Source organism: Pan paniscus, chromosome 9 (genome assembly GCF_029289425.2).
Source record: "Pan paniscus chromosome 9, NHGRI_mPanPan1-v2.0_pri, whole genome shotgun sequence".
Classification (NCBI taxonomy): Eukaryota; Metazoa; Chordata; class Mammalia; order Primates; family Hominidae; genus Pan; species Pan paniscus.
Window position 1 is genome coordinate 12,154,559 of NC_073258.2, and position 27,272 is coordinate 12,181,830.

Here is a 27,272-nt window from a genome sequence, read left to right on the forward strand (position 1 = left end):
TTTATCCTGTAGGCAGTGTGGAAAGATGAGCCACTGATGATTTTTGAGGAGGAGAGTGATAGGTGAATAGATGAAATATGGAGACATGGGAGGTGAGAAGTTGAGAGAAGCTAAGTGGCATTGAGGACTAAAATATAGCGAGAATGGAAAAGAAGGCCAGATGGGAAGAACCTAGAGGTCACAGGACCAAACATATAGTTCCTGGCTGTGGGGAAGCAGAGACAAGTTTCAGGCCTGGGCAACTGGGGAGTAATGTAGTATATTTGTTTAAAGCATAGTCTCTGAAATCAGACTGACTGGTTTGAAACCCAACTCTACCACTTATTAGCTTTGTGACAAATTACTCACTCTCTCTGTTTGGGGTTCCCCATCTGTAAAATGGGGATAACTACTTTCTTCATTGGACTCTGTGAGGATTGAAAAAGTTGATGTATGTGAAACATTTATTAAAGTGCCTGGACCCATGGTAGCTGCTCACTAAAAGGGGTGTGTGTGAATGAATGGTAGGATGATGAACAAATTTGGGACATATTGCATGGTGGTGGGTTTGGTACATTTGGGATTTTAGGTGGAACATCCTTGTGGAGCTGTGCACTAGAAGTGTTTATCTACAGCTTGTGAGAGGCCAGGGCTGGAGACAGAGGTGGGGAAACCACAAGAGTAGGTTAGATCAGGGAGGAAGACTGTAGTTGGAGACATGAGTGCCAAGGACGGAACCTTGGGACCATTTCTGTAGCAGAAAGAGGAAGTCGATTTGGCAAAGGAAGCTGAATTGAACACGCTATGAGGTAGGAGAACTGGGAGAGTGCTGAGTCATAGATGTCTAAGAAACACAAAGTTTTAAGAAGCACAAAAGTAGTTACTGGCATTAGATGCTGTGGAAAAATTAGACAATGGTAAGTGAGAAGTTGCCCTTGGATTTAACAATTAGGTGCTCGCTGGTGATCAAGGAGAAGGCAGTTTCACTGTAGTGGTGGGAACAGTTTCTTAGTGCTTAATAACAATAATGATGTAATCGTGTATGTATGTGAAAAAGGAAATGAAAAATAAAACATGCTATGAAATTTTTGTCCAAGGAAATTGTCTAGCTTAATACAGAGGTGTATAGAAGGGAATGTCTGTAGAAAAGAATATCCCAGTGGTGGTTTTAAAACCTAGCTGCTGCTTGAAAGAATTGTGCAAATAAAATTTACAGTATTTTAGGCTAAGTGTGCTGGCTCAAGCCTATAATCCCAGCACTTTGGGAGGCTGAGGCGGGCAGATCGCTTGAGCTCATGAGTTCAAGACTAGCCTGGGCAACATGGTGAAACCGTGTGTCTACAAAAAAATACAAAAATTAGCTGGGCATGGTGGTGTGCACCTGTTGTCCCAGCCACTTGGGAGGCTTAGGTGGGAGGATGGCTTGAGTCTGAAAGGGTGGTTTGAGCCTGGGAGGTGGAGCTTGCAGTGAGCAGAGAGTGGCATCATGCCACTGCATTGTAGCCTGGGAGATAGAGCCAGACCTTGTCTCAAAAAAAAAAAAAAAAAAAATTACAGTATTTTAAAACATTTTGTAGTTATACTGTGTTCCACAATTAATTGTGTTTTCTTTGAAAAACTGGATGTGGGGTGGGTCTCTTACCCTTGATGTTTTGTTTTTTTCCATCACTAAAATATTTGGTGGACTTGAAAGTGACCTTGTCCTGATTTCAGAATTAGAAATTAGTGAGTGTTTTTATTGCCTTAGGCAGCACTTGCTTAATGTGGATGACATGTCAATGGCATTAAATCACCATTGAGCCACAGGCTGTGAAGGGAGCCAGTCAGCATCAGTTTTCTGACTACTGTGCCTAAGAAACTCAAAAGATTTGTGCTGCAGGCATCCCAAAGAATTGGGACCCACATGGGCCTTGATGTGCGTTTCTGTAGGCCAGAGCCCAGCCAAGGCTCCTGGCATGTTTTTCTTCACCTTTTCAGGCTAACAGAAATGTCTTGATTCTCTTTCAAATCAAGTTAATCTCATTTGAGAAGTGAACAGCCTTTCTTTGATTTGTTAGAATAGCCAGGCAGCATACCTTGTCATGTTACTGTTTGGACTCACTCTGTGCTTTGACAGCTTTTACTCTCATCATTTCTTCTGGTTAGAAGTAGAATTTGAGTTAGTTTTACAGATTTTCCTCTGGGGCCAGGAGTGCTTGTGTGGGGAAAGAAGGGATCATTGGAGTAGATTTATGTGAGATTGCTTTGTCTAGCTGCTGAACTACCCTCCTGAGGTTAATCACATGGATTTGTATTTATGAAGCTCTTAGCCTATCACCTGGCCTTTGACCAAGCACTGCAAACTCAAGGTCATGCTATATTATGAAAAATACATTCTCTGTTAGCTTTTGCTTCCTTTCTGAATAATAACACTTCAAAAACTATATTTGGACTGATTGTAGACTTACAGATTTTAATAAAATTTAATGTGAAAACAGATATATTTAAAAAATAAATTTTGAAGTATAATGTCATAATTTTTCATGAACATATAGGTGGGTTTAACTTGTTATCTTATCAGTAGTTTTTAGGATTTATAAATTTGAAGTAATACTTCCTTCCAATAATCCACTTACCGTAATGATCATTTGCATTTTGTTTAGAGTGTTTTTTAAGAAAGATTTTTTTTTTAAGCCTTAATTAATACAATGTAAAATATAACCAGCCTGGCTTGGTGGTTCATGCCTGCAATCTTTGGGAGGCTGAGGTGGGAGGATTGCTTGAGCTGGGGAGTTTGAGACCAGCCTGGGCAACATGGTGAAACCTCGTCTCTACAAAAAATACAAAAATTAGCTGGGCACAGTGGCACATGCCTGAAGTCTCAGCTACTCGGGAGGCTGAAGTGGGAGGATCGCCCAGGAGGCAGACATTGTAGTGAGCTGTGATCATGCCACTGCACTCCAGCCTGGGGGACAGAGCGAGACACTGAATCAAAAAAAAAAAAAAAAAAAAAAGATATAATTGTCAGCTGGGTGCAGTGGCACACACCTGTAATCCCAGAACTTTGGGAGGCTGAGGTAGGCTGATCACTTGAGCTCAGGAATTCGAGACCAGCCTGGGCAACATGGTGAAACCCCATCTCTGCAAAAAATATAAAAAATTAGCCAAGCAGGGGTGCTGAAGTGGGAGAATTGCTTTAGCCTGGGAGGTCAAGGCTGCTGTGAGCCAAGATCACTCCACTGCCTCCAGCCTGGGTGACAGAATGAGACCCTGTCTCAAAAAAAAAGATATAACCATGGCAGTTAGCCAGGTGTGGTGGTGCATGCCTGTAATCCCAGCTATTTGGGAGGTTGAGGCAAGAGAATCGCTTGAACCCAGGAGGTGGAGGTTGCAGTGAGCCGAGATCGTGCCACTGGGCAACAAAGCGAGACTCCATCTAAAAAAAAAAAAAGTTAATGTTTGCTTTTGATTCAGTTTTCTGTTACCCAGAAAGTAGTGTCAAGTATGTTAAATAAATATTTAAGTGACTTACATAGTAAAGTTAAGATGTTTCTGTCACATAGTTGTAAGAAATAGTGTGTCCCCATTTGAGTTCGTTCCATAATTTTTGTTAGAATATATTCCTGGAAATAGGTGCCTGCGAAGTACAGTTTTTATTTAGTATTTGTTTCTCACAGAACCAGGAACAAAACAGGATGTGTCTCTTGTGTAGAATTGCCTTGATGCAGTTAAAAATTGAACCTGAAATAGTTTTAAGAGACCCTAAATAAATAAAACCTATTAAGCCAATAAAATGCCCCTTATTAATGGTGATAGAGAAAGCATTTTTAATAAAATAAATTTTGGAACTGAAGGCCTCGAAAATCACATGCATCTTGAAAGTTTTTTCTTTGTTATTTTTGGTGAAACTTGCTTGGAAGGAGGAAGTAAGCTGCTTCCTGAAACTGAATGAGCTCTTAGAATTGATGCAGGCCACTAGAGACTAAAACGGCAACACATGATTTATTATTTAGTATAATTGAATAGTGGAGAATGGTAATGTTTGTCTCTCCTTGGCCCAATATAATGAATCAAAAGGCCCTTAAGTTATTTGGTTATGATAAGTATATGATTGTGTTGAAAGTCAGCAGGAAATGAATCTAGATTAGTTGTCTGGCACAGTCACTGGGAATGCTGAGCAGATCGAAGCTGGGTGCTAATGACAACTTCATAAGGCTTGGGAGGGCACCTTCAGAAAGGTTCAGGATGAACCTGGCAAGCTACTTCTAGAGCTGAGTTTGCTACTAATAGGCGCTTTCTGAGTTACAAACATAAAAAGTCATCTGATTTTGAAGAAACTGAAGCTTGGAGTGTGAATGGCGTGGGTTCAGTAAGAGGTAGGTGAGGAAGAGCTAAGGTTGATTCTTGACTTGTGCCAGGACATGGTCAATCGGCTCTACCATCTTGTCTCACCCATGTGTAGTCATACTGCACACACATGTGGCTATACACATGTGCTTCCTTTGCCTTGCTACTAAAACTTCGACTTGTGCCTGTACTCCCTGTACCCCAAGTTGTAATCTGCCAGCCTGGGCCCTTCTTTTTGCTGCCTTAGGGAGATTGAATTTCTGTACCTGTTAATGCTACTGCTTATTGTACCTTGAGCAGTTGTTTATCTTAATGTCCTTTTTGACTCTCTTTTTCTTGCTTTTATCTCTTCAATCTCTTCTTATTTTTTATTTTTTTAAAGATGGAGTCTAGCTCTGTCTCCCAGGCTGGAGCACAGTGGCGTGATCTTGGCTCACTGCAATCTCTGCCTCCTGGGTTCAAACGGTTCTCCTACCTCAGCCTCCCGAGTAGCTAGGATTACAGGTGCACGCCACCACACCCAGCTAATTTTTGTATTTTTAGTAGAGATGGAGTTTTGCCATGTTGGCCAGGCTGGTCTGGAACTCCTGGCTTCAGGTGATCTGCCCGCCTTGGCCTCCCAAATTGCTGGGATGACAGGCGTGAGCCACCACGCCTGGCCTTCAATCTCTTAATCTTTTTATACCTTTCTCTTTTCTGTCCCATTTTCTCCTTCCCTCTTCCCTTTTCCCTTTTTCTTAACATTTTCTTTTTTTCTCTTCCTCTGCCTATCCCTGTTACTTCTCTTTAAAGAGCCAAGGAAATACCTGATAATATCTGATAAGTTTAACAGTAGATGACATATCTCCAACAAGAGAAAGAAAAGATCTAAGCGTGTTTTTCTCCAACAAGTAAATTTTGGTAAACACTTACCATGTGCTGTTTTTAGGGTATAAGATAAATGTTCGTCCTAAAAGAGCTTACAGCATCTCATCAAATTAAATCAATAGACCTTTTAATATATTTTTTCTTTCTTTCTTTCTTTCTTTTTTTTTTTTTTTTAATGAGATAGGGCCTTGTTCTGTTGCCCAAGCTCAAGTGCAGTGTTGTGATCATAGCTCACTGTAACCTCAAACTCCTTGGCTCAAGCAGTCTTCCCTGTTTAGCCTCCTGAGTAGCTGGGACTACAGGCATGTACCACCACACCTGGCTAACTTTTTAATTTTTCTGTAAAGATGAGATCTTGCCGTGTTGCCTAGGCTGATCTTGAATTCCTGGCCCCAAGTGATGCTCCTGTCTCAGCTTCCCAAAGGGATTACAGGCTTGAGCCATCACACCTGGCTTCTCTTGATATTTTTTGAACTTGTGATATTTTGTGAATATATATGCCTTTGCAAACATGCATGTCTATTTTTCTGTTAAAATATGTTATTTTACAAAAAACATTATAACCAAATAATTGGAAATGCAAAGAAGAAAAAGGAAAAAAATTAACTCATGATCCTATTGTAACAAATTAAACCTACTATTTCTGACAAATAGTTGTCAAAATAATTACATAATCTTTGTGCAGTAGAAATAATAGGTAAATTTAGTTTTGTATTCTTCACTTTCTTTTGTTTCATAAATGCTTTCTTTAAATGTAATTTTGAATGGTTGAATAGTATTTCACTCAGTGCAGAAGGGAAGCAACATTAGTGGAGTACCTACTATGTGATGGGCATTGTGCAAATTGCTCCGTATTTGTCTCATTTCACCCCACAGCATTTCTGTAAGTATTATTATGCCCATTTCATAGATGAGAAAATTAAGGCTTAGCTTAGTTAATTTCAGTTTAGCAAACATCAGTTGAGCTCTGAGGTACCACGCTGAGCTTTGGGGATTAAAGATGATTGGGACATGGTTCCTCCTACAAGGAATGCAGAAAATGGTAGAAAAGCGAACGAGTGAAAATACGTTAAGTGCAGTGACCTAGAAAAGGAACACGTGACCTGGGTTAGGGTTGGTCAGAGCAGGTTTGCTAAAGCAGCAGTGCTTCTTAAAACTTTAGTGTGCAAATGGAAGTACTAGGGGTTTTTATTAAAATACAGATTCTGATTTTTGGTCCTTTGGTTGGTCTGACAGTCTTCATTTCTAACAAGCTTCCAGGTGGTGCCGACGTCACTGGTCCGCATGCTTCGTTTTGAGTAGGAATATTCTAGAGGATGTAGGACTTGAATAAATACCAATTAACTGGGTCGAGAGGTGGGAAAAGGTATTCTAGACAGAGAAGACAGAGTGGGGAATGACATAAAGCATAAGGAAAATATGGTAAGAGGGTAAACTACTTATAATCTATGGCAAGTGGTGGCAAACTACAGCTTGCTGGCTAAATCCAGCCCACAGCCTATATTTGCGTGGCACATGTGCTAAGGAATAGTTTTTATATTTCTGAAGGGTTGTAAAAAAACAAAATCAAGGAAGAACACATGATAGGGAGGCACAAAGCTTAAATATTTACTGTTCAACCCTTTACAGTAAAAGTTTGCATCCCCTGATCTATGGTATTGGTGGTATTGGTGGAGTGTAAAGTCTGAGGTGGGACATGTTTGAGAAAGTAGGCTGGGGGATGATCACCAAGGGATGCAGAGGAGCTTGGCCTCTGTCTTTGAGGTGATAGGGAGCCAGGGCAGGGCTTAAAGAGGGGAGTGTCAGGCTCTGGCTTTTGTTTTAGAAAAATCCCTCTGGCAGAATATGTATAAAAGATGGCGACCTGGAGGTACAGATACCAACCAGGAGGCCCGACCAAAAGCAGATCAAATAGGAGTGACAGAGTTCAGAGCTGCCTGGGACAAAGTTTTAAATTTTATTTTCACTGCAACCCATAGGAAGATAAACATTTTATATCATGACCCAGCACACACACACACTCAAAGCAAAACTTATCACAAAACACTATTTCTTTATTGTGGATGAACTCACATGTTTTTCATTCCATTAAAAAAAAATGCTGGTTGCTACCCACTAAGTTGACTTCATCGTGGGCCATAACCCACAGTTTTCAAACTTATTAGGGAGCTCATTTAGGGAAATAAAACAGCAGGATTATATCCTTGGTTTGATGTGGGGGGTGGGGAGCAAGAATCCTGACATGGATGTGTGAATGGTGTTATTCCTAATGGAAATCAATAATACAGCGGGGAAGCCATTTGGAAAGTAGAGAAGATTCATTCATTTTTGGACATATGTTGAGTTTGAGAGCACTGTGTAGGATATTTGGGCTTTCCAGAAAATAAGAGGTATCAATTCTCATTCAGTTTTACTGCCTTATTGTTTTGTTTAACTGCTGTTATTTCTTTCTTTCTTTACTTTTTTTTTTTTTTTTTTGAAACAAGAGTCTTGCTCTTGCCCAGGCTGGAGTGCAGTGGCACGATCGCCGCTCACTGCAACCTCTGCCTGCAAGGTTCAAACGATTCTCATGCCTCAGCCACCTGAGTAGCTGGGATTACAGGTGTGCGCCACATGCCTGGCTAACTTTTTTGTATTTTTAGTAGAGACAGGGTTTCGCCATGTTGGCCAGGCTGGTCTTGAACTCCATGCCTCAAGTGATCCTCCTGCCTTGGCCTCCCAAAGTGTTGGGATTATAGGCGTGAGCCACCGCTCCTGGCCTAACTGCTATTATTTCAATAGCAGTATTTTCTACACAAAGTATGATGTTTTAGGATTTAGTAAGCTTTTCCTGCTCATGCTAGGTATTCCACCATTATTTACAACATTGTAGTGTTCCAGTGGGAGGAAGCAGCATGAATTTTGAATAATTGGCTTATGTGGAAAGTTTGTAAATTGATCAATAACTTGTACATATTACTTTGAGATGTTTAATTTAGCGCTTGTTTGTTGAGTAAGACTAATGTTCTGATATATTGAAATATTTAACAGAGAGTAATCAGATCACATTAATTAGTTTGTATGCTGTCATATATGTGCAGTTTGTTTTAGTTCTGCAGACAAATATACTACACTATTAGAGGGTTATCAGTTTTTGATTCCTTTACTTATTCTGCACTAATACAGACCAGTGGCATTTTATTTATACTTCTCTCCCTGTATTTTAGGAGACTCTAAAGGTAGGCATTTTTGGAACTGTAAAGAGTATTTCCTAAGTTGAACTTATCAGTGTTTATAACATAAATACATAACTATGTTAAAGTTTTTTTTAACTAGGAAATAATTATTTCACATTCTTTATATAGATTGAATACCTGCTTAAGAAGCTTACAGAAGCTATGGGAGGAGGTTGGCAGCAAGAACAATTTGAACATTATAAAATCAACTTTGATGACAGTAAAAATGGCCTTTCTGCATGGGAACTTATTGAGCTTATTGGAAATGGACAGTTTAGCAAAGGCATGGACCGGCAGACTGTGTCTATGGCAATTAATGAAGTCTTTAATGAACTTATATTAGATGTGTTAAAGCAGGTAAGAATTCTGTTACTGTTTTTTTTTCTCATCTTTAGAATTTGACATTTTAAAATTAATATTTTTGTCACAAAGATGAGTATAAGTCACTTATTTTCTTACACTGATTTCGTTTTTTTGTTTTTTGTTTTTTTGAGACAGTCTTGCTCTGTCACCCAGTCTGGAGTGCAGTGACATGATCTTGGCTTACTGCAACCTCCATCTCCTGGGTTCAAGGGATTCTCGTGCCTTGAAGGCATGCACCCCCATGCCCAGCTAATTTTTGTATATTTAGTAGAGATGGGGTTTTACCATGTTGGCCAGGCTGGTCTCGAATGCCTGACCTCAAGTGATCCACCCACCTCGGCCTCCCAAAGTGCTGGGATTACAGGTGTGACCCACTGGGCCTGGCCTGATTTTGAATAGGAATAAAATTTCTTATTTTTCCAGTCTCGTATTAGGCTTTCATTAAAAAAAATTATTTGTGCAATTTTAAAGTACAGTTAAGAATACAGTTAAAATATATATATATATTTTGGCTGGACGTGGTGGCTCATGCCTGTAATCCCAGCACTTTGGGAGGCTGAGGCGGGTGGATCACGAGGTCAGGAGCTCAAGACCATCCTGGCCAGCATGTTGAAACCCTGTCTGTATTAAAAATACAATATATATATATATTATTATTATTATTTTTTTTTCCAAGACGGAATTTCACGCTGTCACCAGGCTGGAGTGCAGTGGCATGATCTTGGCTCACTGCAACCTCCGCCTCCCGGGTTCAAACAATTCTCCCGCCTCAGCCTTCTGAGTAGCTGGGACTACAGGTGTGCGCCACCACATCCAGCTAGCTTTTGTATTTTTAGTAGAGATGGGATTTCACCAGGTTGGCCAGGACGGTCTCGATCTTTTGACCTTGTGATCCACCAGCCTTGGCCTCCCAAAGTGTTGGCATTACAGGCGTGAACTGCCACGCCCAGGCCATTTCCAAAATATTTTTAAAGTATCTTCCTGTCATGTGCACATTCATAACCACTGATCCAGAAAGATCTCCATGGCATAACGTTGAGTGAAAAAAAACCACATTGCTGAACAGGAGATATCTTGTAATCCCCTTCAGGTGATGTTATGCATGTGTGTAGAGCTGTCAGGAAGGTGCTTGCCAAAATGTTTACAGTGATCACCTCTAGATTGTGGGATTTTGGTGAATTTTTTTCTTCTTTATTCCTTTCTGTATTATTGGACTTTCTATATGATTTTATATTATTTTTATAAAATCAGAAAAATACCTCTACTTGTGGGAAAAAAAATACCTTTATGTAGCAAAGTTGCTTTTGTCTTATTTAGACTGTCCTCTTTTTCTCAGCACCCAGCATAGCAGATGAAGCTCGATGCTTGTTAAATACAATTTATATTTTTTTGGTGATTCTTTGAAACTTCTTACATTATTATATTGAATAATAACTGATTTGGGATTTCCTTACTTTGATCCTTTCTTTCTTCCATAGGTAATAGTGTTGTCTTTGTTCTTTTTTTTCCTAATGGAGCACATCATAAATGTTGAGGCTGAATTTGTATAGGTTTTTGGTGCTACAAAGAGGTATGAGACGTGGTCTCCATCTGAAGTGGAATTCTCAGCCTCTTAGGATGGCAGGATATGACTGTAGTAGAATTGCCGTATGAGATAGCTTTTGCTTAAATGTCCAAAGATTAGGAAACTGAATATGTAATATGATTAGAACTTAATATAATAACCAACTGAAACTTACAATCAATATCATATATATTTAATGATATGTATATTCTATCATGCACTATCAGCACCTGTAGATTTAATACTAAAAATAGCAGCTATTCTTAAACAAGCCTGAAGGGCTTTGGCCTATAATAATGTATAATTTTGCTTAAGTAAACATTTGAGTCACACACCTTTGAGGCCAGTCTGTGGGAAGGAAATACAGAACTAGTGAGTGTGAGCTTAGAAGCCACATTTAGAAGCCAGTATTTGAACTCCTGGTGCAGTATTTTCCTGTTGGTCTGGGGCAGAGTTCCTCCTTCAGAATACTGAGAGGTCAGGTAGAAAGGTAGGTTGGTACCAGAGGTGGAAGTCCTTGAATATTTGGTTTAGAAGATATATGTGGCCAAGCTTTAGCATTTTCATTGATTGAGGTTTTACTTACCTCAGTCATTTAACATTTTCATTGATTGAGGTTTTACTTATTTTATTTAAAAATTTTGGCTGGACGTGGTGGCTCACGCCTATAATCCCAGCACTTTGGGAGGCTGAGGTGGGCGGATCACGAGGTCAGGAGCTTGAGACCATCCTGGCCAACATGTTGAAACCCCATCTCTATTAAAAATTCAAAAATTAGCCGGGCGTGGTGGCATGCGCTTGTAGTCCCAGCTACTCAGGAGGCTGAGGCAGGAGAATCATTTGAACCTGGGAGGCAGAGAGGTTGCAGTGAGCCGAGATTGCACCCACTGCACTCCAGCCTGGGTGACTGAGCGACACTCCTAAAAAAAAATTTTTTTTTTGTAGAAATGAAGTCTCACTATGTTGCCCACACTGATCTTGAACTCCTGGCCTCAAGCGATCCTCCTGCCTTGGCCTCCCAAAGTGCTGGGATTACAGGCATGAGCCACTGCATCAGGCCTGATTGAGGTTTTAATTTACAGAGAATCATTGTTAGGGGTTCATTCTTTCTTTTTAAGTGGAATAGACCAGTATAATGAACTCCCACATATGCATCAACCAGCTCCAGTAACCACCACCATGTGGCTAATCCTACCCCACCTACTTTTACCTCTCCTGTATTATTTTGAAGCAAATCTCAGGTATTTTATTTTGTTTATAAATATTTCAATAGGTATATCTAAAAGATAATGATTTTTTAGAAATCTCAAATGCTACTTAATATCAAGGGGATTCTATTGTCTGCATATCACTTTGGGGAGGGGTTGTCTCTGAAGTGTCTGAAATTATATGCAAATTTTTGTCTGGTTATGCTTGCATGACTAGGTGTAATGCCCCTCCATAGATTCTCAGAGGGTCCAAGAACAATTGGTGTTCATGTTTTCAGGATCATATATCAAATAATGAAGTAGGCAAGTATATCAAGGAAGAGATGTCAGCTCTTACAAATAAAAAGACAATAATTTATATCACATTTAATCTTTCACAGGGTTACATGATGAAAAAGGGCCACAGACGGAAAAATTGGACTGAACGATGGTTTGTACTAAAACCCAACATAATTTCTTACTATGTGAGTGAGGATCTGAAGGATAAGAAAGGAGACATTCTCTTGGATGAAAATTGCTGTGTAGAGGTGAGTCTACTCTTACTTCTTTGCATGATTACCCTGTGCTGCCCCCTGATGCTGAAGTAGCTTCTCACCTTCTTCCACCTAGACTCTAGAACCTTAAAATAATCCCCAAATTTACATTTCCAAAATAATATAGGCATGCAGTTGCCATGGTTTCTGAACCAAAAATTAAACATAGCTGACAAAATTTTTTTCTAATGTGAATTTATTTTCAACCTTCTACTCGTGAATAAAGTATAAGGATTAAATCATTTATTGGAACATTTAAGGAATCATTTATTGAATAAAATGGAGTCATAAAAGAGATAATAAAGTAAAAAAAAGTTCAGTAAGACAATATTTGGAATCAAGAATATGCCAGAAAATCTGGGACATTTTGAGTGCAAGAAATAAAAGAAGATGTAAGCATTGTCTTTGAATACTTTGGGTGACTTTCAGGACACTTTATTCATAGGTACTAATTCTTTAAAGAAGTGAGATTCTCAAGAACATAAATTTTTGAGTTTTTAATTTTTATATGAACTGTCCCCGTGTCTGTATGTGTTGAAGAACATTTAAATACCTGAAATCTCACACATAAACTATAATGTATTTTAGTGAATAATAATGTCTTGAGATGTGTGATGCCCATGAAGGAGTCTGCTTAGATTTAACTAAACATGGAGATCTACAAGGTTACCAAAGGCCAGTTTACTCATAAACATATAGGACAGAAACCACGGGTTGCCAGCCACAACATTCCAAGTGCAAGGAGAGAAAGCCACATTAAGCAGATGTAGGAATCACCCTGGCTTAGGTGCTTCATATCCCATAGGAGTTAATACCTCTTGTAACATCATCACAGATGTACCTTCCAGGATTCCTGCAAGGGAGGTGCTCAGGATAAGAGCTGCTATACTCAGGAAATCCCAATGCATGGCATCCTATCAGGTGTTTATAGTTTTACCAGTCTAGATGTAGTATACCAACTGGGGTCATTTTTACCATAAGTAATGTGCTTAGGAAACAGCATTAGTAAATCAGTAATATGAATTTATAGGTATTTTTCATTGACATTAAGTTTCAGCTCATTTTTATAAATAATTCAAATTGAATTTCATTTAAATACTTAAAATTTTGAAGAACTAATTTTGCTTTCTGTTTTAGTCCTTGCCTGACAAAGATGGAAAGAAATGCCTTTTTCTCGTAAAATGTTTTGATAAGACTTTTGAAATCAGTGCTTCAGATAAGAAGAAGAAACAGGAGTGGATTCAAGGTAAGGTGATTTTTTATTATTTGCCGTGATATAACTTGAAAGCTCTGACTGTCTTTTTTTTTTTCTGAGACGGAGTCTTGCTCTGTTGCCCAGGCTGTAGTGCAGTGGTGCTATCTTGGCTCACTGCAACCTCCACCTCCTGGGTTCAAGCAATTATCCTGTCTCAGCCTCCAGAGTAGCTGGGACTATAGCCACCACGCCCAGCTAATGTTTTTGTAATTTTAGTAGAGACGGGGTTTCACCATGTTGGTCACACTGGTCTCAATCTCCTGACCTTGTGATCCGCCTGCCTTGGCCTCCCAAAGTGCTGGGATTACAGGCGTGAGCCACTACGCCTGGCCGAGAGCTCTGACTTTCTAGGTTTGAATCTCATGAAGGATGCTAAGGCATTACTTCCTCATTGTCTGTAGTTATTTTCTGCATGTGATACAGTAGCTGAGAGAAAAACAAATTAAGATGCGCTCTCAAAGTTTTCATTAGTTTTATTTGCATAATGAACTTTGGGTAAATTATAAATGGGAGATTTACTTTTTAAATAGATTTTGGGGTTGCAAGTATAGTTCTGCTACAGTGATATATTGTGTAGTGATGAAATCTGGGCTTTTAGTGTAATCATCACTCGCATAGTTGCTGTTAGGTAATTTCTCATCCCTTGCCGGCCTCCTGCCTTCCCACATTTCTGAGTCTCCAATGTCTATTATTCCTTGCTCTATGTCCACGTGTACACATATTTTAGTTCCCACTTATAAATAAGAACATGTAGGCCGAGTGCGGTGGCTCACGCCTGTAATCCCAGCACTTTGGGAGGCAGAGACGGGTGGATCATGAAGTTGGGAGATCGAGACCATCCTGGCTAACATGGTGAAACCCCGTCTCTACTTAAAAAAAAAAAAAAAAAGAACATGTATTTTATGTTCTGTTTATGGGTTATTTCAAGAAATACTTCAAGATAATAGCCTCCAGTTCTATCCATATTGCTGCAAAAGACATTATTTCATTCTTTTTTTATGACTGAATAGTATTCCAAGGTATATGTGTGTATGCACACACTACAACTGTTGGTGGACACCTGGGTTGATTCCATATCTTAGAGATTTTAGGTTTTACTTATTATTTGAAGAATATAGAATTTTCCCCTTTAAGGACTGTGAAGAATTTTAAAGTGGCCATCTTGAGCTTGAGGTAATATGTAAAAGAAAAGAGGAATTATGCAATAGTTTTTTAATACTTCAAGTGATTTTCAAGATCCATTACTTCCACAAGAAATCACTAGTTTTGGGTAACTCAGGAACACAAACTTTTGAATTAATAACCTTTAAAAAATATTTCAACTTTTATTTTAGATTCAGGGGTACATGTGCAGGTCTGTTACATGGGTATATGTGTAATGCCGAAGTTTGGGGTATGATTGAATCTGTCACCCAGGAAGTGAGCATTGTACCCAACAGTTAGAGTTTTCCAACCTCTTCCCCCCCTCTACCTCCCATCCCAGTAGTCCCTAGTGTCTGTTGTTGCCACTTTTATGTCCACGAGTACCCAGTTTTTAGCTCCCACTTATTAGTGAGAACATTCATTATTTGGTTTTCTGTTCTGCGTTAATTTGCTTAGCATAGTGGCCTCTAGCTGCATCCATGTTGCTGCAGAAGACATGATTTTGTTCTTTTTTATGGCTCCGTAGTGAATGAATAACTTTAAAGTGTTCCATTATTCCAAAATTGGTAAAGAATAAAATGCAATATAAGAGGGCTTTTAAAAAAAAATCCTGAAAGGAGATTCTGAATATTATATTCTTAGACGTAGATAAAATTATATTGGAGAATGTAGTCATTTTTGATGTGGTTTAAGAGTTCGAGGCAAATGCACCTGGTTTGAATGCTCTTTCCTGGGTCTCTTGGGTTGAGTTATAAATTCTGTAACTGCTTTTCTCTTCTGTGGAGTGGGGATAATAATAGTGCATTCTTCCCAGTGTTGTGGTGAGGATTAGAAAATAGATAATGACAGATATACTCACACATTTTTCAAAATGACATAGATTGCAAACTAGCTATCTATTAATAGGGAAATGGTTGAATAAGTTATGGTTTAGCTGCACAGTGGTGTACCATGCAGTACTTCATGTATAGTACTTTTGGTGTACCATGCAGTACTTTATGTATAGTACTTTACGTATTGCTACTGGGAACTGTGAGATAGATTAAATAAAAAAAAACTGAGGGTCAGAAGAGTGTGTTGTGCCACTGTTTGTGTGAAAAGAAGGTGGAAGACATATATACATACTTATTTGTATAGGCTTATACTATCTCAGGAAAGATGCATAAAAGCTGTTAGCATTAGTTGCTAATGGGGAGGGGAATCTAGTACTTGAGGGACAGGAGTAGGAGGGAGACTTTCCTGTGTGTCTTTTGAATTTGAATAATGTGAAAGTGTTAGCTATTCAAGAAATTACATTTAAGTAATTTAAAATATCAAAAGACAAATCAGATGTTGTATAACAGTTAGATAATGCATGTAAAGGATATATTTATTTTATTTTTAAAATAAATGACAGCTGCTGTTACCTGTTATCTCAGGAAGGGGTTGCATAAGGCATAGATGATAGGCCAACTAAACACAGTAGGTTGCAAATTAGATATCAGAAATTTGAATCTCTGTCCTTACTGTGTCTTAATCTTGTTTGGCTTTTTGAAAAGTATAGAGAAAGGAGTCGAAAGTATTGTCATTAATTCTTAAAAATGTGTGCAATATTCCCAGATCGAGTGTTTCTGAGCACAGATACAGTTACAGAATTTTGGAGCGAGAAAGGACTTTATAGATCATCTCTCTCATTTTAAAGATGTGGAAACTGATGCTGCAAGAGGTTATTTCTTGAGGGGAGCTCTGAAAAAAAACCAAGAGGTTATGTGACTGCTCAGGGTCACACCACTATGGAGTGACAAAATCAGAATCTACACTGGGCCTTCTGGCTCCCTGTCTCATTTTCTTCCCACTGTGCCCTTTGCATAGTAGGCTTACAAAGAATAAATAATATCTCCCCATTTTTTTTTTCCTCCTACACCTTTTACAGCCATTCATTCTACTATTCATCTGTTGAAGCTGGGCAGCCCTCCACCACACAAAGAAGCCCGCCAGCGTCGGAAAGAACTCCGGAAGAAGCAGCTGGCTGAACAAGAGGAACTGGAGCGACAAATGAAGGAACTCCAGGCCGCCAACGAAAGCAAGCAGCAGGAGCTGGAGGCCGTGCGGAAGGTGGGAATGGGCGCTGGGCTGGGAGAGGGCCCTTCATTCCCCTGCAGAAGCCATCGTGCCTTGCTTAGGGGTGTTGGTTCTACCAAGACGAATGTCGTGCAGTTTTAGGGAGATACTTGTGGTGAACTATTCTCAGAAGTGTTTCCAGACCATCAAGTGAGACATACTGGTTTTCCTAGCCCTGAAACTATGTTGATCTCGGCAGCAAAAACATTTCATTGGCTAGGAAGGAATATTTTTAATAATAATGAGCACAGTTGAATTTCGTCAGAAGAAGATGGGAAATTTCATTCCCTTGAGGGTGTCAAGGCTGTTCTTAGTGGCCTGGGCAAGGTGTGTTGCTTTTTAGTTTTCTCCTTAGCTCCCATCTTCACTCATGAGTACCTTGGAAGACCCTTACTTTAGAACTGTTAGTTTTACCTACTGTTTGGAGTTAAAGATACAGTCTGGGTCAGCTTTTCCTTCCATCTCAAGATTAGGAGGTCAAGTACCATATGCTATATGAGATAGTTGATGTTCACTGGGAACACTTCCTCGGTTATGTCGTGATCCCAGGGGTGGTAGTGAGTCCCCAGTATATGGGTGGTATGGTCTTTATTTGAGACACTTTTGGGCTGAGTCTGTCTGCCTTGAATCAATGAGCACTTGCTAACCACAAGCTCAAGGACTCTTTCATGCACATCTGTGCAAAAACTTTGCTCTGGGATATGGGGGTGGCTCATAATCTGTGACTCTACATACCTAGTGGGGTTCTCCCTTGGTAACCCATAGAAATGCCACATTGTGTGCTGAACTTCCTCTGAGTAGAGTAGACTCATGAAGATTTTTAAGAATGCTTTTATAATCTTAGGAACTGCATGGGCATATATATAATCTTAGAAAAAGTTATTACTATCACACACTTACTTTCTAAAAGCAGCTCCTCATTTCTTACTGCCTCCCACCCTTGAAACAGTCTTGCATCTTGCCTCTTTCTGCTGCAATATATTTTCTGTAAAAATTCCCTTTAAAGGTTACGCTGAGCACCTGCCGTATGTGATTGCTGCTGCTTCCTTCCACTGTGCACACATCAAAAGTGGGTGTTATGAGGGAATGGTGGGGAGCTAGAACTTGGTGTCCTTTTTTATAGTTTTAAAATTATAAAATAGCTCGTACCTGTAGAGGAGAATATGAAATATGTATATACAAATAATCATACAGTGAATACCCATGAAAATACTACCCAGGTTAAGATAGATTATTGCCAATACAGGTTGAGTATCCCTTATCCGAAATGCTTATGACCCAAAGTGTTTCAGATTTGGGATTTTTTTGGATTTTGGAATGTTTACATTATATACTGTATTTACCAGTTGAGATCCTCTTGCCTCAGCCTCCCAAATCCAAAAGTCTGAAATTTGAAATGCTTCAATGAGCATTTCCTTTGAGCATTATGTCAGAGCTCAAAAAATTTTGGATTTTGGAGCATTTTATATTCTTTATTCAGGTCTTTCCCTCATCCCTAACCCCTGGAAACCACTGATCAATTCTCTGTTCCTGTATTTTTGCCTTTTCCAAATTGTCATATAAATGGAATCATACAGAATGTACATTTTAAGACCACATTCTTTGACTTAGCATTGTACATTTGAGATTCATACATTGATGCCCTTTTTAACTTTTAAACTCTGCCTTCCAGGAGCATGTAGTGTTCTGCTCTGTATAATGTGAAGAAGGCATGCCTGGTGTTAGCAAGCTGTAGACCTATGTAGACAGCTTTCCCACTACCTAGGTTTTTAGAATTATTTAAAAGACTGATTTAGGATTGGGTAAGTGCTGAAAAATTCTTATAGATTGCTTAGTAATCTTTGATTTTCTTGTCAATAAACACAGTTCTCCAATTTTTTCATGGAGGCATTCTTAGAAAAAAAAGCTTAGATGAATATTTAATTAAATGTATTTATTTTGAGACAGGGTCCCGCTCTGTTGTTCAGGCTCTAGTGCAGTGGTGCCATGCTCACTCCCCTGCTCTAGAGATCTTCTTGCCTCAACATCTCAAGTAGCTGGGACTACAGGTGTGCACCACCATACCTGGCTAATTTTTTGTATTTTTAATAGAGATGAGGTTTTGCCATGTTGCCCAGGCTAGTCTCAAACTCCTGGGTTCAAGCAATCCACCCACTTCAGCCTCCCAAAGTGCTGGGATTACAGGAATGAGGCACCATGCCCAGCTGAATCTTTTAATCATCTGGAATTAGGTTACATATCTGTGGGTTTCTTAAAATTTGACAGGCCTCATTTGAATTAGAAGAAGGAATAAGAAATCATGGTAGTTTTTATAAATTAATAGATTTACTTAAAGGGTTTACTTAAATTTTTATTTCTACTTTTGTTTCTTTTAAAAAATATAATCATTTGGGTAGGTTCAAAAATATACAAATATAAAAAGGCAGCTGTGAAAGATTTTCTCCCCCTCCCCCACTTATGAATTTCCACCCCTTGCCCAAGGTAAGGAAATATGAATATACATTCTTATTTTCCCATTCTTTAAACACACAAAAGTATATACTGGTGTCACTGTTCTGCCTCTAGTTTATTTCACTTAATATATTTTTTAGATCTTTTCATATCAGTATAAAGAGAGTTACCTCATTCTTTTTTATGGCTGTAGAATATTCTGTTATACAACTGTGTCATTACTTAATCATTCCCTGTTAGCGAACATTTGGGTTGTTTTAATCTTTTGCTTTAATAGGTAATGCCGTAGGGAATAATCTTGTACCTGTGTCATTGTATATGTGTTCATACATGTTCTGATACCTCTAGGGAATGAATTCTCAGAAGTGGGAATGCTGGGTCAAAGTGTGTAATGATGAAATCCGGGCTGATGGACCAGCCGCCATCTTGAGTGTTGCTATTCACTGTGCCGGAAGAAAAAGTGTTCTAGGGTTTGGCAATGCAGTGCTCCAGCCTAGAAATGTCACACTGTACTTCTATTGATAATATTTTGGTGAGAACTAGTCAGAACTTTCTGATGAGTAGTCAGCTGTCAAGCTTGCAGGAGTTCCCTTGTGTGTGGTAAATCATTTTTCTTTTTCTGCTTTTAAGATTATTTTTTGGTCTTTGTCTTTCAACAGTTTTACTGTGGTGTATGTGGGTGTAGATCTCTTTGTGTTTATCCTGTTTAGAGTGTATTGAACTTGAATATGTAGATTAATGTTTTGCCTTAAGCTGGATAAGTTTTCAGCCACAAATATTTTTTCTACTTTTTTTTCCCTCTTCTGATACTTTCGTTATGCAAATGTTGGTGCACATAATGGTGTCCCACATTTCTCTAAGGCTGTGTTCATTTTTCTTCTTTTTTTTTTTTTTTTTTCTGTTTTCCAGTTGCATAATTTCTATAGGTCTGTCTTTAGTAGATTTTTCTTGTAGCCCAAATATACTGTTGAGTCCCTCTAGTGAATTTTTTGTTTCAGTTATGGGACTTTTTACTTCCAGAATTTCCATTTGGTTCTTTCTGTGATTTATATCTCTTTATTATTCTCTGTTTTATGGTATATTGTCATTCCTTCCATTACTTCTCTAAGTATGGTTTCCTTTAGTTATTTGAGCATAAAATATTTATAACTGCTTTGAAGTCTTCATATGCTAAATCCACCATCTGGGCCTCTTCAAAGGCAGTTTCCGTTGCCTGCTTTTTCCCTGTATATGGGCCATACTTTCCTTTTTCTTTGCATGTCTCATAATTTCTTGTAGAAAACTAGACATTTTAGATAATGTGTGGTAGCAACTCTGGATTCTGATTCCACCCCTCTCCCCAGAGGCCTGCTGTTGTTTGCTCCTTTATTTGTTTAGTGACTTGGCTGGACTATTTCAGTGAAGTTTGTTTTCCTCACAGTGTGAAGCTTCTGACTGTTGCTCCTCAGAGGCACAGGCTTGGACAGGAACACAGTCACCCTGCGAAGACCCTGATTTTTGCAGGGCTCTCTTTGAGTTTCTTTCTCTGATCTCTCATTTAAGCTTTCCACCTCTGTTGGTACCACACCAACAGCTGTTAGAGTTCACTAATTTTGTTCTGTTGTTCTCCATAATGCCCTGGAACCTGAATTGCCTCACAGTCTGAGATCATTTAAATTCAGGCCTACATGTAGTCTTTAAGGTCAGTCTTTGAGACTTGTTCCTACTACATGAGAACTCTTCTTAGCTGTCTCTTTCTCTGGTTCTGTCTGTCAGACGTTTGGCTGGTCTGGCAAGAGCAGTGGCTCACACCTGTTAATCACTTTGGGAGGACAGGGTGGGAGGATCACTTGAGGCCAGGAATTTGAGACCAGCCTGGGCAACATAGCGAGACCTCATAGCAGTCAACCAACCAACCAACAACACTTTTAGCTGGTCCCATGTGTTAGTGTGTTGTTCTCATGGAGCTACTGGCCTCCTCTTAATTCTCAGCCACTCTTGCCTGGAATAAAGTTTCTGCAATATGCAGCTGGGGACAAAGAGAAATTCTGGCAGCCAGCCTGCCCCTCCCAGGAAGGTATCATAGCCCTAGGCTTGAGCTGAGGGGAGGGGAACCCTTGTTTGGGGTTCCATCTGCCAGGAGAAGAGCTTTCTTCTCACTGACACTGTGGGGGTGGGGAGGGAGTGCATCATATGCCACAGACCCTCACGATTCTTACTGAGAGTTAGATTTTCTTAGATAAATGTTCTCCGTTTTAGAATGTCCTTAGCATAATTTCTAGAGACTTTTAAAGGTTTTGTTTTTTTAACAATAATTTTCACCAGTTATGGTTGTTTTGTTGGGGAAAGGGTCTGTGGAGCTCCTTATGCCACCCTTCTAGAAATTGGTTCTGGTAAAAGTTATAAGGAATAATGTATAAGATGACAAAACTGTACAGAAATTGCTCAAGAAATAGCTCTCAAATCTCATGAATGTGGCTGGGCATGGTGGCTTACACCTGTAATCCCAGCACTTTGGGAGGCTGAGGTGGGCGGATCACAAGGTCAAGAGATCGACACCATCCTGGCCAACATGGTGAAACCCCGTGTCTACTAAAAATACAAAAATTAGCTGGATGTGGTGGTGTGTGCCTGTAGTCCCGGCTACTCGGGAGGCTGAGGCAGGAGAATCACTTGAACCTGGGAGGTGGAGGTTGCAGTGAGCCGAGATCGTGCCACTGCACTCCAGCCTGGCGACAGAGCAAGACTCAGTCTCAAATAAATAAATAAATAAATAAAAATCTCATGAATGCAATCCCAAGTGAATTTAATTCAATGACTATACTAAAACTTTCTTTGCAAAATGTTGTTCAGGCTTATCAATAGTCTTTCATTTACCTAATTTATTTTGTATGTTGATTCAGCAGATCGTTAGACTGGAATTCCAATGGAGCTAAAAGTTTTTATTCTATTATCTTTATTGAATGTTAAGAATGTTTGGCTTTTCCTGTACTTAAGTATGACTGTCTCTCTCTCTTTAATGTACTTCTACCCTAACACCTGCTTTTCTGTGGATGGGTTTTTGATTGGCTAGAAACTGGAGGAAGCAGCATCTCGTGCAGCAGAAGAGGAAAAGAAACGCCTTCAGACTCAAGTGGAACTTCAGGCCAGGTTCAGCACAGAGCTGGAAAGAGAGAAGCTTGTGAGTATCACATGGCTGGAGAAAGCAGCTGCAGTAGCTCAGCCTGGGTCGGTGGGAACAGGGAAGGGCTGGAGGCTACAGTGAGGCATGTCATCAGCTTGGCTTTGCTACTGACCTGGAATGGGCTGTAGGGGAAGTTGCATGTTTGTTCATTCATTAATTATCTGTTTATTGAGCACCTTCTATGTGCCAGGCAGTGTGCCAAAGATGTAATGGCAAAAGACATAAACCTTGTTTTCAAGACTCCTAAGTGGAAATTTATGGAGCCAGGCATGGTGGCCCACTCCTGTAATCCCAGCACTTTGGGAGGCCAAGGCATGAGAATTGCTTGAGCCCAGGAGTTCAAGACCAGCCTAGGCAATATCTAAAAAAAAAAAAAAAAAAAAGAATTAGCCAGGCCTGTTGGTACATGCCTGTAGTTCCAGCTACTTAGGAGGCTGAGGTGGGAGGATTGCTTGAGCCCAGGAGTTCGAGGCTACTGTGAGCTGTGATTTTGCCACTGCACTCCAGCCTGGGTGACAGAGCAAGGCCCTGTCTCCAAAAAAGAAAAAAAAAGAAATTTGTGGAATGATGTGATAAATGCTTGGTTAGGGTGACTATATTTCCTGGTTTGCCTGGGAGAGTCCCTGCCATTCTGGTATAATTATTAATAACATTCCTTTTCATTCTCAAAACAGTTCTGATTTGGAAAATAAATAGTTATGGAAAAAGTAAGCATAGGTTCCATGGTATATCTCCTCTGTAATAAGCAAGGATGGCGGCGGTGAGATCCTGAAATTGTGAGAACATCTAGATTCTGATTTGTTGCTCTTGGCAGCTCCGGTTCATCCTAGAGGCTTCCATCTTCAAGAGACCCAAGATCCAGGTTGTCTTAGGTAGTTAGCTGGTTAGCTGGAACACAGGTCTTCTCACATTGAGTGATACTCTGTCAGAGAGTGCTAAGCCCAATGCCTAAATAGATGCATGTGACATTTCCTCTAGTCACTTTTTGTTATTTAGAGTTGAAAGAGATGTGTTTGTGGTTCAGAGAAAGAGGAAGGCAAATGTGACGTAGAGAAACAGCCAGAATGTCTGGTCTTGTTTCCTCTCTGGTCCTTCTTACTGAACATTGGCTTTTCTTCTTTAAGTACAGGATTATCACATGCTCTCTCATGACTCTTCTGAAGACAGAGTGAGCTAATGCAAGTGAAAATATTTTATCAACTGCAGAGAAATAGGCTAATGTGTTTGTTATATTTAGGATGTTCTTGTCTTGTAATTTTTAAGGCAGGGATTCAAAACTCTGTAATCCAGAAGGGAAAAACCATTAACTTATACAGATTAACTGAAATGCTTGAGTTCCTCTAGGGCTGGAGGTGCCCCAGGGAGTGGAGACAGCCAGGGAGTGTGGGAGGAATCCCATGCTGGATGACCTTTCCTTCTTCTTTAGTGTAACACTCCACTGCTCTGACTGGGAAAAGGTTCGTTCCTTTTAGAGAAGACGCTATTGGTAAAAAGATTGTGACTTTAAGACAGAAAGGAATTTAGAGAGAAATTACACAAGGAAACATTTTTTTCTTGACTTGAGTCTTAAAATGTGGAGTGGAAGGGATGGAAAATACAGCAGGGCAGAACATAATTTGGGTTATAATTTGCTCTTCCCAGACTCTTTCACTATTGCGATTGGGTGTGGTACCCTCATCTCCTCCATCTTTAAGTTCAAGGATTGAAGGACAGGGTCCTGCCACCCTGATGGGCTGAGGCTGCAGTTGTGGGCAACCCCTCAGGTGGAGGTGAGGCTTTCCCTGAGAAAGAAGTCAACCTGCATTTAAACAAGACCCTTTTATACCAACAGATCAGACAGCAGATGGAAGAGCAGGTTGCTCAAAAGTCCTCTGAACTGGAACAGTATTTACAGCGAGTACGGGAGCTGGAAGACATGTACCTAAAGCTGCAGGAGGCTCTTGAAGATGAGAGACAGGCCCGGCAAGATGAAGAGACAGTGCGGAAGCTTCAGGCCAGGTGCCAGATTTGTTTGCAGACTTTGCCTTTATGTACTTTGCCTGGGCTAATACAGTTTCTTGGAATGACTAACACTCTGGTGGAGAGGGAGAAGTGTCTCTGCTCTGGCTGTGACTGAGCTCGAGGTGCTGTCCAGATTAGAAAGACTGTGGAGACTCGACCGGCTGGAGTGTTTCTTTTCATTCTGAGGCGTTGGGAAACCCTTGCTTCTGGGGCTAAATAAGGGCCTATTTTAGAGCAGTCTGGTAGGTATGTTTGATGAGGTACCCTTAGTCATATTCGAGAAAATCCACAAACCCAGAATTACCTCTGATAAGAGCTTGGCATCTTCAACATGCTCCAGACCAGAGAGGGCCGTTGGTATGCAGGCAGGGGCCCGTTCAGGCCAACGTTGCCGTCAGGTTTTGAGGAATAAGGAAGAAATATGCAGTTTCTATTTGGTCATTCAGGATTGGTAACATTCCTTCAGTAATTACTACTTGAAATCCTAATTTTAAAAGTATTTGAAACCTAGATTTTTTTTCCCCTTAGAACTTTATGATAGTCATGTTCGCAGATGAAAATTCTCAATTTTGGGCCTTCATGGCAGCAGGGAGGACAAAATAAAATGAAGACTCCCAAAGGGAAAAATCGAGCCTATCCTCTGCCAGTTTCTACTTTGCTGCCCCATTTACATTCTTTAAGGTGTCTGGGATGGGAGACAGCACTAAAAAGTATTCACTACAGTAGCAGCACATGGTCCAGTCTTTGATCTCTGACCCCCTGTTTTGGGGAGCAGTTATGAGATGAGCTAGGGTAGATTTTCCATGGCTGCCATTTTACATGTGGAGCAGCAAAAGATGCTTCTTTAATCTTTAGATAGGAAGAGAAAGAAGAAGCCATCTTTAGTTTGTATATTTTGCCAAAAGTGACTTCAAAAATAAATAAATTGTTTTGGACATTTGGATTTTAAATTTAAATTTTTTTAAGGAAAAATTATTTTCTAAATAGAAAATTAAGCATGTAGCATATTGCCAGGCATTTATAGGCCCCACAGGTGCACATTCACTGCACTGTGAGGTTAATCAGGTTCTTGGAACTCCCTTCCAGTGCCACTCGGCAGTGATTTTAGCAGAAGAGTCACTCTACGGGAATGTTTGAGTGCCACGTGACGTCCAGAGTGACTCCACAGGACACTCAACATTTTTTGAGCCACCTCATAATTTGAGCTGTGTTGAGAGTTAATAGATTGCTTTTGTGCAAAGAATTCGCAGGTGAAATATGCTATATGTATTACTGCAGTTTTGTGGGAAGTTGATTATGACACAGCAGAGACTAGATCACAGAGGGAACCAGATAATTCTAGAAATACTAGTCTTAGTTATTTAGTGTTTATAGAATGAGTGATATTTTGAATAAGGGATAATTTTGGATAATTGAAGCCAGTGGTTTTTTAACCAATGTTATGTATCAGAATCACCTCACAAGGCTTCTGAAAAATACACCACAAAGTGTGGCTCACCCACCACACTTTGGGAGGCCGAGGCTGGAGGATCACTTGAACCCAGGAGTTTATGACCAGCCTGAGCAACATGGTGAAACCTCATCTTTAAAAAAAAAAAAAAAAAAGTCTACTTGGGAGGCTGAGGCAGGAGGATCACTTGAGTCCAGGAGGTTGAGGTTGCAGTGAGCTGCATTTGCACCACTGTACTACAGCCTGGGGGACAGAATGAGACCCTGTCTCAAAAAAAACACAAAACAACAACGGCAAAAAACTCCAGCTAATTATTTTGCACACTCTGATTTAAGCAATAGCAAAATGGTTTCAACCTTTTGAATCCAGATGTAACTTCTACATACAGCTCTGATCCAATATGCTGAAAGTACTGCACACAAATTTAACTTTTTCTTAATGTGCAAAGGGCATTTTATGAATATAATTATTTTATTATTCTAAATTTTGTTTTCTCTTAGTTTTTGGAACCTGAAATGGACAAATTTGCCCCCCTGCCCCCTTTTTTTTTTCTGAGATGGAGTCTTGCTCTGTTACCAGGCTGGAGTGCAGTGGCGTGATCTCGGCTCACTGCAACCCCCGCCTCCTGGGTTCAAGCGACTCTCCTGCCTCAGCCTCCCGAGTAGCTGGGACTACAGGCGCGCACCACCACACCTGGCTAATTTTTGTATTTTTAGTAGAGATGGGGTTTCGCCATGTTGGCCAGGATGGACTCAATCTCCTGACCTCGTGATCCGCCTGTCTCAGTCTCCCAAAATGCTGGGATTACAGGCATGAGCCACCACGCCCGGCCTAGTGGTCATTTTTAAGTGAAGTGTGTTCCTCTTTCCTGAAGTCACTGAAGGCTGTGGCTGATTCAGAGGGACTTTCTGTCAGATTGGCAGAGAGGGTTTGTTCTTTGCTCCTCAGGATAGGCCTTTCTGGATAGAAAAATCAAGGGAAGTCATCCTGGAGTTGGGTTGGAAAACTGGCACTAATGAAATGCACATAATCTTACGCCAAGGGCCTGTGTAAAAGGCTGCTCAGTTAACTCTTCTCACTCCTTTTTTTTTTTTAATTTTATTATTATTATACTTTAAGTTTTAGGGTACATGTGCACAATGTGCAGGTTAGTTACATATGTATACATGTGCCATGCTGGTGTGCCACACCCATTAACTCGTCATTTAGCATTAGGTATATCTCCTAATGCTATCCCTCCCCCCTCCCCCCACCCCACAACAGGCCCCGGTGTGTGATGTTCCCCTTCCTGTGTCCATGTGTTCTCATTATTCAATTCCCACCTATGAGTGAGAAGATGCGGTGTTTGGCTTTTTGTCCTTGCGATAGTTTACTGAGAATGATGATTTCCAATTTCATCCATGTCCCTACAAAGGACATGAACTCATCATTTTTTATGGCTGCATAGTATTCCATGGTGTATATGTGCCACATTTTCTTAATCCAGTCTATCATTGTTGGACATTTGGGTTGATTCCAAGTCTTTGCTATTGTGAATAGTGCCGCAATAAACATACTTGTGCATGTGTCTTTATAGCAGCATGATTTATAATCCTTTGGGTATATACCCAGAAATGGGATGGCTGGGTCAAATGGTATTTCTAGTTCTAGATCC

The 27,272-nt window shown here is 40.0% G+C and overlaps 1 protein-coding gene across 2 annotated transcripts in view; it reads left to right on the top strand.

The window, feature by feature from the left end:
• SWAP70 (switching B cell complex subunit SWAP70) overlaps window positions 1-27,272 on the top strand; it is an 87,506-nt gene that overhangs the window by 50,745 nt on the left and 9,489 nt on the right. For both annotated transcript variants that reach the window (XM_003818145.5, XM_003818146.6), the window contains 6 exons: window positions 8,517-8,744; window positions 11,903-12,049; window positions 13,193-13,301; window positions 16,366-16,547; window positions 22,057-22,164; window positions 23,999-24,165. In XM_003818145.5, the coding sequence (XP_003818193.1) occupies window positions 8,517-8,744; window positions 11,903-12,049; window positions 13,193-13,301; window positions 16,366-16,547; window positions 22,057-22,164; window positions 23,999-24,165 (941 nt within the window). The remainder of the gene's footprint in view (window positions 1-8,516; window positions 8,745-11,902; window positions 12,050-13,192; window positions 13,302-16,365; window positions 16,548-22,056; window positions 22,165-23,998; window positions 24,166-27,272) is intronic.